At 41.6% G+C, this 13,264-nt stretch overlaps 2 protein-coding genes across 7 annotated transcripts in view; one reads left to right on the forward strand and one right to left on the reverse strand.

Annotated features, from left to right (window-relative positions):
• Positions 1–5,456, forward strand: part of xpo1b (exportin 1 (CRM1 homolog, yeast) b) — a 37,386-nt gene extending 31,930 nt beyond the window's left edge. For both annotated transcript variants that reach the window (XM_020623293.1, XM_020623294.1), the window contains exons 21-25: positions 989–1,157; positions 1,439–1,573; positions 2,182–2,341; positions 3,078–3,174; positions 4,072–5,456. In XM_020623293.1, the coding sequence (XP_020478949.1) occupies positions 989–1,157; positions 1,439–1,573; positions 2,182–2,341; positions 3,078–3,174; positions 4,072–4,218 (708 nt within the window). In that variant the 3' untranslated portion in view covers positions 4,219–5,456. The remainder of the gene's footprint in view (positions 1–988; positions 1,158–1,438; positions 1,574–2,181; positions 2,342–3,077; positions 3,175–4,071) is intronic.
• A 1,338-nt stretch (positions 5,457–6,794) lies between these two features.
• Positions 6,795–13,264, reverse strand: part of sanbr (SANT and BTB domain regulator of CSR) — a 28,478-nt gene continuing 22,008 nt past the window's right edge. For 4 of the 5 annotated variants that reach the window (XM_020623296.1, XM_020623299.1, XM_020623298.1 and 1 more), the window contains exons 12-21: positions 12,707–12,849; positions 12,482–12,578; positions 12,342–12,377; positions 12,067–12,166; positions 9,068–9,153; positions 8,634–8,656; positions 8,358–8,431; positions 8,092–8,180; positions 7,814–7,896; positions 6,795–7,728 (exon numbers count right to left, since the gene is read on the reverse strand). In XM_020623296.1, the coding sequence (XP_020478952.1) occupies positions 7,692–7,728; positions 7,814–7,896; positions 8,092–8,180; positions 8,358–8,431; positions 8,634–8,656; positions 9,068–9,153; positions 12,067–12,166; positions 12,342–12,377; positions 12,482–12,578; positions 12,707–12,849 (768 nt within the window). In that variant the 3' untranslated portion in view covers positions 6,795–7,691. The remainder of the gene's footprint in view (positions 7,729–7,813; positions 7,897–8,091; positions 8,181–8,357; positions 8,432–8,633; positions 8,657–9,067; positions 9,154–12,066; positions 12,167–12,341; positions 12,378–12,481; positions 12,579–12,706; positions 12,850–13,264) is intronic. The other variant, XM_020623297.1, reaches the window with a different exon arrangement.

Raw genomic sequence — 13,264 nt, forward strand, 5'->3', positions numbered from 1 at the left:
GTGTGGCCAGGGCTGTGAGCCTTTGCTTGGCAGTCTCTAAGGCCTCAGGTATGGACAGTGAGTTGTATTTCTTAGGTACCCCGTTCTTCATCACGACTTTCTGCAATTCTGATAGCTGGCTAACTTCTCTCCGTGCTGCCTTGTTCTTGGTCTCCAACCTCCTTCTCCATGGAGGATACTGCTCCTTATGGTTTTTGTTGAACTTATAGCCATGCATCTCCAGGATCACGGTTGCTGTGGTGTATATGAGCTTGTTGGTCTCAGTGATGGTCGTAGTAGGGATTGTTCTTAGTGCTGCATTCACATCATCTAGTAGACTTTCAGAAGGCACTTCACTTAGTCTTGGTAACCGGCCATGGAATTTCCAGGTGTCCGTCTTGCTCATGATCATATATATATTATTATTATTATTAATGTCACAGTAAAGGTCAATCATAGCTTTTTAGCCTGCAGCCAGCTGAACCCCTCCCTGACAGCTCTACATATGGTTCTTGAATTGACTACACATGAAAAATTGGTTGCAGTTAAAAACCATCTGTCCATCTGTTTGTTGGTATCACCTCTGAAACCACAAGTCAGAGCCTGTACACAGTGTTTCAGAAACACTTTCTCATACACTGTTTTCATGTCTGAAGCAGAGAAACAATATGGAACACACTAAATATAAACATTCAGGGCTTGATTAACCCACTAGGGGACACTAGGACAAAAATGTGATTCAGGCCCACCGAAGCTCTGCAGCCTTAGGGCAGTTGGCGACTTTGCCCATTTGGTAAACCTGTGTCTCACACTGTTGTGTGCTACTGGCCTGGAAAGCCACATCTAATGTAATTTAATAGTGCTGACACACACGCATTGAAAGCAGCATCCTACCGACATTGTTTTCATTGATTATATGAAACAAATCTGCTGTGTAAAACCCCGGCTGGCCTTGTAAACCAGTCCACACTAAACAGCAACAACTTGTCTGTTGTGTTTTTTCTACCAGAACTTTGAGGAGTATCCAGAACACAGAACCCATTTCTTCTACTTGCTTCAAGCTGTAAACTCTCACTGTTTCCCAGCATTCCTCGCCATCCCGCCAGCCCAGTTTAAACTGGTGCTGGACTCAATCATCTGGGCCTTCAAACACACCATGAGAAATGTGGCTGACACTGGTAAGCCTCCTCCTATGCATGCCCTTTTTACTACATTTATTAATGTTCTTATTGAGCTACAAGGCCTAGAGCATAAATACTAGGTGATGTTAAAGATGACGTAGGTGCTGTGTTTAATCAAGTCATGACAACAGTGACAGATACTTCGATACTTGTCCAGAAGCTCCTGCTGATACTTACTTTGTCACATCATGCTGCTTCTGTAAGATCTCTTCTGTGAGGGCAAAATACAAGGAATGTTGTGTGTGCAGCTGAAGTTGTCCATGTTTCTGCTCACCTAGGTCTGCAGATTCTCTACACGATGCTGCAGAATGTTGCCCAGGAGGAAGCAGCTGCTCAGAGTTTCTACCAGACATATTTCTGTGATATCCTGCAGCACATCTTCTCTGTGGTCACTGACACATCACACACTGCTGGTGAGTTTACACACATGGAGAGATGCACAGAGGTCCCAGATCTGCTGATATGAACCTGATATTATGATAAGATAACATAATAACAGATGTTTGCTCATTGGTTTGTTCACAGCATAACTGAAAGGATTATTCACCAGTGTGAAATGGGGCCACTGCCAATGTTTTTGGTTCTAACTCCATAAATGCCTACAATGTTTAGACAAAAATTACGCAATATCATCCACATAAGATCTACCACACAGCAAAGTTTGGTCTGGATCCAAGTAATATTCTGGATGTGGTGATCCAGAATGTTCAAATTTACAGGGCTCACAGAAGACTTGTGACTGTGAGGCAACAACTAATGCTACAGACTTTTGGCTAAGATTTGACAGATTTGATATATCTCCACAATTTACTGTGTTCTAGATTCTGAAGAAAACTGTAATAGCTGATATATTTTTCTTGAATAACTTTCTAAATGCTAGAAGGTACGTTTTCATGATTAAGGAATCAGACTATCATGGAAATATTGCTTTTAGGTGGAATGGCATTATGGGGACAGTGAGCTGCCTTGGAGGAGGTTTGTGTAGTTAAAGTGTGTGGAGTTAACAGTGTGTGTCCTGTAGGCCTGACAATGCACGCATCCATCCTGGCTTACATGTTCAACCTGGTGGAGGAGGGGAAGATCACCATGGCGCTGAGCCCTGCCAGCCCCACCAACAACCAGGTGTTCATCCAGGAGTATGTGGCCAACCTGCTCAAGACTGCTTTCCCCCACCTACAGGAGTGAGTGGCAGCTCATATGAACACACATGCACACAATCTCTGCTTTAGTAAAATGCACTAGAGCTGTCCCGAATGGTCATTTTTGGGCTTTGGTGGTTTGCTAGTAATAATCGGTGAATATTCAAATATTTCCCATCTGTCAGTACTTTGGGTTAAAGCAAGACAAAACATAAAGCTAATGAAAGATGACAGATGATGGTTCTTCATAAGCATATGTGTGTACACCAGAGCAGACAGCGGTGTCTTTTCCTCCAACGCCTGCAGCGATGTCACAGACCTCACAACAGCGTCATTCATTTTGTCCTGTCATCAATTTAAGTCATGGAGTTAATGTTCATTAGCCGCAGCTGGTTGTTAAATCTGGATGCTAGTGTTGTGTTGAGATCCGTTTCCCCTAACTTGAACCCTAATCTTATCCTAAACCTAATCACAGAGGGGGCGCTACTAGAAACAGTTTTAACAGGAGGAAACCTCCTGACGGGAACAGATTTCGACACAAGACTCATCATGATGCCTCTAAGGACCATCTAGCAAGCCAAGCTGTCTCCATTGTGTTCTCTTTCCTCTTCATCATCAGACTCAGATTGCATTGAAATTTCCTGCTGTCTCAAATATTTGAATACTAAATTTGAAATTCAATTACCTACCCAACAAATAAATATCCAAAGAGTTGAATATTTGGGTCCAGCCCTACAATGCACATTTATTTATCACTGTGTATTTTTGTCCACTTCAGTGCTCAGGTGAAGGTGTTTGTGACTGGGCTCTTCAGCTTAAACCAGGACATTCCTGCCTTTAAGGAGCACCTTAGGGACTTCCTGGTTCAGATAAAGGTGAGGCTGTCACAGTGTCCTCTCAGTCAAAACTCTTTGGATTGCATCAACCACTGCAGATGTCCTGGTCATGAATTCCTCACAGCAGAAGCATGGCAGAAGAACCACACACACATACACAAAGCAATGGTTACAGCAAGTGTACAACACTGTAATATATTTGAATAGTGTTTCCACGTCTGTTTGTTTGCTGATAACTGAAGTGAATAAAGGCCTGCACACCTCCAGCTCTACTGTTGCGTGGCCTTTGTCTCTTCTCAGAGGTTATCAGTGACTACATAGCTAGCTGCTTAGCTGTTGTTTCCACAAATAACATTTTCCAACATGGCTTGCTTGTCCTTCTAAGTATATAGAAGGTTTGTGGCTACTGTGCCAGATTATTGTTAGAATAGTATTGTGTACGAGTGGCAGGCATGTTGTGTTTTCTTGTTTGCTAATTGGTCCACAGCTCATCTGTCAGGCTCAGTGTGGAGCCAGTTTTTGTTCACAAGTATCATCTTGAATTTACAGGTCTTTTGCAGTGTAGTCAGATTAGAGCTAAGAAAATGAGTTAACTGAGATCAACAAATCAAATAACTATCATAAGAAGTTGATCTTTTTTGCAGAATAAATGTCTTAAACATGCTTTGTTTCTCAAAACATGAGTTTTGACTTTTTCCTCGGTTTTACATTTAATTTATGCTATGGACAATTTGAACATTTTCAAGATGTCACCTTGGGCTCTGGGAAGTTTTCACCTCTGGTATTATTTGACTAAATGTAACTAAAGTTATTGACAGATTAGCAGCCCAGCTCAGGATCTTGCAGTAGGAGAAGCAGATATAGACAATGGATAGATAAGAGATGTAGAAAGCTGCAGCTAACCCCAGTGCTCCCCTGTTCTCTGCTGCTGCTCAGGAGTTTGCAGGTGAGGACACCTCAGACTTGTTCCTGGAGGAGAGGGAGGCATCGCTCCGTCAGGCCCAGGAGGAGAAACACAAGATCCAGATGTCAGTCCCCGGCATCCTCAACCCTCACGAGATCCCTGAGGAGATGTGTGACTGATCGGAAGCTCAAACTAACTGTACAGTATTCCAAACAAACCCTAACCACAGCAAATGCAACAAAACCCAAGAGAGGCACTTGAGTGTGGTGGGAAGCAGCTCAGCCTCTGCAGAGCAGGCTGTCCCATTGGATGTTTGTTGACCAAAACAATACCAATAATATGTACGTGATTACTGTGTCACCCTGTGGCCCCCCTTTTTTTCTTTTAAACATAATCTGCGTTTTCTATGGAGACTTTTGTGTAATATCTTTCCAAACTGTTGATCTGCGCTTATGTTTTGTTGGTCACTGGTCCATCCCAAAACCTGCACGATGAGGTTATAACTATTAGGACACCATCTTGTTTTTGTTTAGTTCCCTCCTGGTTCTCTTTTTCTCTGTTCTTCCTTTTCCCCCATATATTTGTTTATATATACACATGTATTATATATACAGTTTGAGCAGGGTTTTCGTGTCAAATCAGCATTGAGGCTTCTAGTGTGACAGGAATTGGTCTTGTGCGGTGCACCACGCTTTGTGGGAGAATGTGAAATTAACGGATCATGAATGAAGGCAGAGAGATGCTGCCAGCATCTGTTGCTCATATTTGCCTCACCTGAAAATTGTCTGACTGCTGCCGGCAGGATTTTTGGGGAAAGCAAAACTGAATATGTGCATATCATCCCAATTGTATAGCATCTTTAATACTATGGGAACATTTTTTTTCTTTAATTCTATTGTTTCATTTTGTCACAGGTGTGTGCATGTGTGCTGTCGCCTAGTCGACATCAGCGTTTTGTTTTCCTCTAAGAGGATTGTTGCTCATTTATGAGCCTTCATTAATGGGATGTTTTAAGGAAGTGGCGGAGGTATTTATGGATTCTTGGTTGGTTGCATCTTTATAACAACTGCTGTTTAACTCAGATGGCTTTCAAGATTTTGAATTGTATTAATTTAGATTGTTTACCATGCTGTAGTGCTTCAAAACACTACCTTTAGAGCAAAATAAAAAAATAAACCGGGTTTACATTTAATTTTGTATTTTTGCATTTTTCATGTGTACCTGTTTGAGTTCTGTCCAAATAACAAAAGGCTTTTTATTCAGAGTAAATGGGTTGCCATTGAGTTGAATTAGGAAAACTCTTATGTATAAATCCAAACAGGACCCCAATCTCTAATGGCAAATTTCTCTTCTCAAGGTGTTACAGTTGTTGTGAAGTTTTTTTGAACTGATTAAAGTTGAGAATTTTATAACCCTGTCTTTGCTCACATTTCTTTATTTCACAGCATGGGCCCATTCTCAGAACATTTGGCTCATCATTACCTCACAGACATTACAAAGAGATGTAAAGGCACGTGCAAACATAAAAATCTCGGAGAGTTTAAACAAGACTTTCGCTCAAGCTAACAGCATAATTGTAATGTTCCACTTAACTGTTGTGTGAAATTAAGCTCAAAACTCTGCAGTCTGGAAAATTTGGGCCTGATAAGTTAGCACAACAATTTGGCACTCTTATCCTGGGATGTGGGGAAAAAAACTTGTACCACAAGTGTTTATCCAGATAAATTGACAGCGAAGCAGTAGGAAAAACTTTGTGTACAGCTGTACTCTTTGCGATGGGCATCAGCAACATTGTTCTTTGCAAAATACCTTTCATTGGAGATTTTAAACATCTAAAACATTTTTAAATTACATGCATGGAAGGTTTGTTCTTACCATGCTTGATTTTAAATATAATAATCGTATTGCACCATATTCTGTATAGCCTTACACTGTTTACAATTTATGTATACTAAACTACTACAGTCTGCTTGTCAATAGCTAAATATTGTGGCATCGCATCCCAAGCATGAAACACAACTGACTTCATTAAACCATAATAAAAACTAGTCACTGCCAGTTCCTCCAATGTAGTCATTCTCCCCAGCAAATAAGTGTGAGATTTAGCTCCTAATAAAAACATAACTTCCTGTTAAAAACACCAACATATAATAATGAGAAAATGGATTGGTCACTACAATGAGAAGGTAGCAGATGATGGACGTCATCTGGTCTGTGGCCTCTTTGGCTGAGGCTGGTGCTGTGTTAGCTGACCCTGCCACTAATCCCTGTTAACACACTGGTATTAATTTGAGCTGCTCACTTGATGCAGTCTCAACAACCTGTCAGCTCTGGTGCAACTACAGGACGCTGTTCAACTTAAGCGTAAAGTCATTGTCAGACTTCCCCATTAAATGGTTCTCCAAGTACTTTGGTTAATTTTGCTCGAAGTTAAAGTCAGCTCTGGTTCTTATGTCAAAACCTGGAAACTGGATGCTAGTTATGACTCCACTCACCTAGTTAGTATGGCTTTCTGCATGACCTGTAGTCTTCCGTGGACTCAGCATTTCTAACTTCTGGAGTATTCCCAGTTCACTTTTGCTTTGATGCTTTATATCTGATCATGACTTTGGGACCCTAATTCAACATGGTTGTAACTGAAGCCCCCTCCCCCACACCCCCACATCCAGAGATCCTCAACTGTTCTTGGCAACCACTGTCAAGGAGAAGAAGGAACAGCTGGGGAAGGCCCCACCCACCCTCAGACCCAAAAAAAAAAAAAGCCTGCTCGCTTTATGCCTGCTATGTGTCTTCGCTGTGGGTAGGCAGGGTTATTAATAACCCTGTGAGTAAGTTAGACAGGAAGCACCCCATTAGCCCACCCAACAGCTGATGTCAAACTCTCTGCCCAGTGACACAAGCCAGCCACCTGTCCAGGACTTTCGCGCTATTTCTACAAACTGCTCTAGTTCCTTTTAGACACAATTAGAATTATGGAAAATCACAGCTTCTTTTACTCTATTCCCCAGTATCACCAGGCTGTTAGTTGGAGCAGTGATGACAGGTTGTGGTCAAACTAGGGCAAAGTTGACTTCTGAGGGTCCAGTATGCTCCTTCAAGGGGATCTACTGCCACCCAGTGGGGAACAAGCAGACAGAAGATGCCAAAACAAAGGTCTAGTCTGAGGTCACCATCATACAAGTTTTATTATTGGCAGAACTAGATCTCTTAGCAGAACAGACTCTGGTTTCACCACAGAAGATGATGAGAGTTAGTGAAATTAGTGGAGAATACAGGATCCAAACAATACAGATCTCCAGTCTGAAAAGAATTAACCCACCTAAATGAGCATTTCTTAAACTGCCCTTGGCATAAACCCCCACTGAGATCAGTTGCAATGCTTTTTGTCAGAGCTCAGCTGGCTTCAGAGTCCACCTTGTTTTTCCAAGGACCAACCACGGCAGCACAAATAAACAACTAGCTGAGTGACAGAGGATGCAGTTAGTGGTGATCCACATGTGGTCACCTGGTAGGGGGGGGCAAAACTAACGGGGTGGGGAAGAGAGTCAACAGCTAAACTATAGGTGGAGGCTGTGCTAGAGGGGCTTCCTCTTTGTTCTCTTGACGAATGATCAGTTTTTATGTTCGGTGGCCTTTTTCCCCATCAGCTCCCTTATGTTGTGCGGATCTGAGCATATCGGACTTTAGACCTAGAGTAAGAATAAGAAGAACATTAGAATACAGAATACAAGAAGAACAAATGTGTGTGTATGTTTATGGCACTGTAAGGAGTACCTGGGTGTTTTCTCTGAATTCTGTCTGGCTTGAGAGACACTCTTAAATTGTGCTTCTAGTCTGGAGTAGATTCCTCCTGCAGGCTGCAACAGCACACACACACAGACAGAACATAAACAATCAGGCAGCTGCAAAAACTAGGGCAACAGAGCTGACAGTGCAGCCCCAACCATGACCACACGATTAGGTCAATTCAGACCATAAGTCCTGGTTAAATGTATAGTTATGATACTATACATTATTTGCCATGTATAACACACACACACACACACACACACCTCTTTAGTCTCCTTAGAGTTGCTCTGTTCCTGGTCTCCAAACCTCATCTTAGTCAGGTAGCTGATAATCTCCACCATGCGTCGCTGGTCTGGTTCATAATAACAAAATTAAATAAAAACAAGACAGAGCTTGATGTAAACTTGTGAAAATGTAATAAAAGAATAAAGTAAGTGTACTTTTTGAATAGGTGGTAACATACTTCATATACCTCAAAAAAAAAAAAAATATGAAAAACATTCACTTCCTGTGAATGTTGCTCCTTTACCTTCTTCCCTCTGAGCGTCTTGGTTGTAGCGCATCGATCGTGAGCTGTCCCACTTACTTTTCAGGACACTCACTCTACAAAACACACGCCAGTGTTAACCAAAGTTCAGTCCAGCAGGCATACACAAGTACTCAGAAACACTGCTTGTTAACCTTACAGTACCAGATGGATACATGTTTACTGCATCAAAAAATGTCAATTCAAGACATTTAAATCCCATGAAACACCCTCAATTGAGAGGGACAGAAATGTGGAGCATGTGTCTGATGAACTCACGTGAAAGGTGTGTTATCCCTGGTCTGTGGGAGAAAGAAACATTATGTTACACTTTGCCAATACATTGAAAAATATGTACGCTGCCAGATGTATCTCTTGAATAAACAAACAGTATTAAAGCAAACAGAAGACAGTGTTTCTGTGTGACTGGAGCAGCTAATGGAAGCAGTGGAGAGTGCATGCTCAGCTGAGGCTCTTTAAGCAGATGTTTGACTACTCATGCATACATTCAGAGTTGAGTAAGAAAGACATGATTTTTGCTTGGATTAACAACCTATAAACAACTTCTAATATGGATATGTAATTTCACATAGGCCCTGTCCATCCAAAGCGATGCCACACTGTGACAAACCAGAAGACACACCCTTTTCCAGTACAACCGTGTTTGACTCCACAGAGGAATATGAAACAACTTACTGAAACCACTGACTCACTTTCTCTGGTTTGTCTTTGCGGTGAAAGCTGGGGGAGGACATTTGTTTCTTCAGAGGTCTGTGGGCCTTCTTGGCCTTTTTAGCAGCTGCAGAGAAAGGACAAACAGCATCTGATGCCACCTGCTGACCACACAGAGCACCTGCTTTCTTTTAGATCCCTAAAAGTGTTAAGGCCAGGAACAATGACATCAAAAATAGATGTGAACAAATGCAGAGTGGGGCTGGAATGGTGGTGATGTGCTATAAATAGAGCAACATTTCATCACGTGCCCTCACTTTATTTTTATCCTTTAAACTATGATAGTGAGTCTGTGTTGAAGGGAAGCTGCTAGCAGCATGACAAGAGTCATTAATTCAAATTACCCTGACATTAATTATGAGGTCAGAGGTGACTGTTCACTGGTTGAAATGAAAAACAGTGTGCAAGCAAAACAACGATGTCAGCACAGCAGCAGGATTATCACAAAGTAATTCAGTTTTTTTAATGTATCCATACACCACAGCTACAGAGTGAAGTCACAGCCCACTGCTAAAATGGTTTTGTGATCATACACTATTAACTATATAAACTGCAATTAAAATGTCAGTCCAAGACAAAAATGTGATTATAAGTAATGGCAAGTACAGTGATGTGCCTGTATTCAAACCTCACAGCAGCACTTTAATTATAAGAATATATTATTAAGATTATTCTGTTATAGGTAACACAAAGAATCATTCTGTTTTCAGCCATTTTCATTTCAACTGTTAAACTACTAATGATAAGAAGAGGAGGTCAAAGGTGCTGCTTGTTCTTGTATCTATTCAGTTTTCCCACAGCTATGCAAACTCTGTAGCTGAACTGACAAAGTTAAACACGTATCATTTTAGTCAGAATTCTCATGATTGCTTTAGTCGTTTATTAAGTAAAAATACCAAAAGATGAGCTGGCATGAAGTGAATACTCAGATCAATAAGGGATCTTATAGGAGTAGCTCAACCTTTTGACAATTGCAGTTATTTGATTTCTTTCCAAGGGAATAGTCTCAATTCTCAGTCTCATGTCTGTACATCAAGTACAGAGTCAGTAAAAGGACTGGAGGTTGAAGGACACAGCTAGCCTACATCTGTCTCATGTAAAAGATGCAGCCAGAACATTATCTTCACAGCGACCTAGACTAAAACCTGTGCTCCCCACTGTGTCTGACAACCTGCACTGTACCTGCAGATGCTACACAGATGATGACCTGCAGCTCCAGCACAACCCCCACTCATCTTTAGAAGTGTTACTGGGCACATTTTGGATTTCTGGACACATCCTGGCTAACTGTATGCTAAGCTAAGCTAGCCATGTCCAGTGTCCACTCTGGACTGGTTCCACTGTTCTCAACTCTTTCTCTGACGCAAAGTGAAGAAGTGCATTTTTTCAAAAAAGTGAACTATTCCTTTAAAATAAAACATATTAGATATAACATTAGTGATGCTGTAGTGTACTTAAAGGTATAGTCAGCGATTCTAATTCATTACACATTTTGTCATGTTCGGCTATTTTCTCAAATTTCTCTGCCTGGCATTTCAGTTCATGTCCTCCACAAACCCCAGGTGGCTGTGTGCTGTGCTCCCTCTGAAACAGATGAAATAAGGATTGGACTCAGGCCAGCTAATTTCAGCTAATCAGCACAAGGAGCTTTCTTACTCATGTACAGTACTGTGTGTGTGCGTGTGTGTGTGTGTGAGTATCGGGTTGGTTCAGAAAAATCACATTACATCAGCTGAAAGGGAGAGATGGCTCAAAAAGTACCAGCTCTACAGCTTCCACAACTTAACAACCCAGGAGGAGGAAGACAGAAGCACAAAAATTTAAAAGAGAACTATAGAGAATGTGAAGATATATCACACCATGTTGAATGCTGGGATGGGGGGGTGCCATTTTGAGAGATATGTGCTGTACTTGCCTGCATGCATTCTTGTTTTGTTTGGCTAAAAACATGTTTAAATTCTTTAGATCTCACTTTACTGACTGTGGTAATTCATAATGGATAACCTTAGCTGACTGTCGTTAACTCGAAGCCGACCTAGAGATCCCGTTGTTGAGAGCAACAGACTGAAATGACTCTGCAGCCTGATCTCAGCTCTCAGTTCGGGAGCTAAAACTAGCTGGCAGCAGTCAGTAGATAACACAAACACTGCAAATGAATCCATTTTTGTCCCGTCTGTGCTCAAACTGAACAGTAAAGTGGACGTTTAAACATGAAGCATCTGCTACCGCATGCAGCTGTATGGGATAGTATTTTTTTAAAGATGTATGTAGTGTATATCTATATGATGAATAATGAGCATGAAATCCCATAATTCAACACGCTGGAATGACAAATTCACATTCTCTATAATTAGACCTGTGTAAACAGCTATATTACTACTGGGCAGTTGGGTAAGTTGTTTACTATTTGCCACTGAAAATTATTATGGTCAGTATGTCGTTCAATTAGGTAGGCTAATCTTTGTGGCAACGTTACATTAGCAAATTAGGTATTACTGTGTCACATTAGCCTGTTTGCTAAATCAACTTTTCCTGGGACATTCGGCTAAATTTATAGTTCGTAAATGTATGTCATTGTTCCGACTTCAGTAATAGCAGCTGGAGATTGTGAGAGAATAACAGTGGAGTCTGTAGCTGGTTAACCACATGTTGTGCCCCAGTTGCTAGTATTCTGACATTTCCTTTGGCATTGGCTCTTCCCCCCAGTCATCAGTACTGTTGCTGTGGTAATGCATGCTCATGAATTCTGAGGGACACGGTTACAAGATCCTAACTGAAATGAATTGTGGATTTGTGTACACGGTGAGCAACATGTAAACATGTTTTAGCTAGAATTGCTGACTGTACCTTTAATGAAAAGTGTTTTTGACCGATCCTTAAGGTGCAGCCCTATGAGGGTGGCTCAAATCAGCAGTGTTTCTGCCTGTTGGTGAACACCACAGGCATCATCCCACATGACTCCACTACTACTCTACAGTACCTTGCTTCTTTGACAGCTCCTCTTCATCCCCCACCTCATCTTCAGTGACCTCTGACCCCGTGGTGTACTCTTCATCCTCTGACAGGAGAGACTGCTGTCTCTGAAAGTCAGGGGTTTCACATGTTACCACTCAGCTGCACATCTGACTCATCTAACATAAATCCTTTGCACCCATCTGAATGTTTCCAGTTCTAACAAAATTACAGCAAACTAAGAATAAAAAAAAAAACCAAATACTGTGCAATATAATTAAGGAAATGAGGCCAAAGTCCTACCAGTTGAAGACTCCAGTTTTTCAAGAGGGAAAACTGCTTAAAACAAAGTAGCTGAGGTCAGAACCAGAAAAACGACAAAGGCAGAAAGAGACAGAGTAGAAGAAAAAGCACTAGACTGAGAGAAACAAATGAAGACTTACAGTGCTGCCGTCTCCTCTCAGAGGTCCGAGGAGTGTTGGCTCCAAGAACACATCACAGTCCTGAGCCTTGTCTGCACTGGGGGGACTCTCCTCAGCACTGACACACATACACACAAACACATCTCCCGAAAACTGTATTTCCTTTCACCTCTCATAACAAGTTCATTTTTAGAACACTGAAAGGCACACATACACAACCAGAAATAATTGTGAACTTGTACTCACCCATCTGCACAGGGTGTGCTCGACACACACACTGCATCTCTGTGCAGCAGAAGGTCATTGAGGACCCTGGTCTGGGCTAAGGTCGCCTCGTCACAGTTCTCTTCGTCAGGTACGTTAACTATGTGGTCTCGCATCTTACAGCCCTGAGCGCGCGCACGCACACACACACACACACACACACACACACGTCTTTATGCCTTTGTGTGGCCCATGTTCTGTGACTTCTTTGTGAGGGCCACCACTTCTACTATAGCTATAATGGTGCAAAACACAAATCTATCATGAGGCGACAACAGAGAATCAAAATGTCACTTCAGAATTCAGAAAACTCAAAATAAAAAAAATCTTCTACACATGTGAGAACCAGAGTCTGTTGCCAAGCAGATTTGGTGAACTGGACCTTCTGTCACAAAGCACCAAAACAATGCATGTTATATCACCAGATTTTAGAAGATCTTTCATAACTGTCCCATCTTACTTTCCTGGTTAACCCAAACCGCAGCATTACAGAGATGGAAGCATGTGGTTTTTAATTTTGCCAATGTAAAGTGTATTTAA

Source organism: Monopterus albus, unplaced genomic scaffold (genome assembly GCF_001952655.1).
Source record: "Monopterus albus unplaced genomic scaffold, M_albus_1.0 scaffold296.1, whole genome shotgun sequence".
Taxonomy (NCBI): Eukaryota; Metazoa; Chordata; class Actinopteri; order Synbranchiformes; family Synbranchidae; genus Monopterus; species Monopterus albus.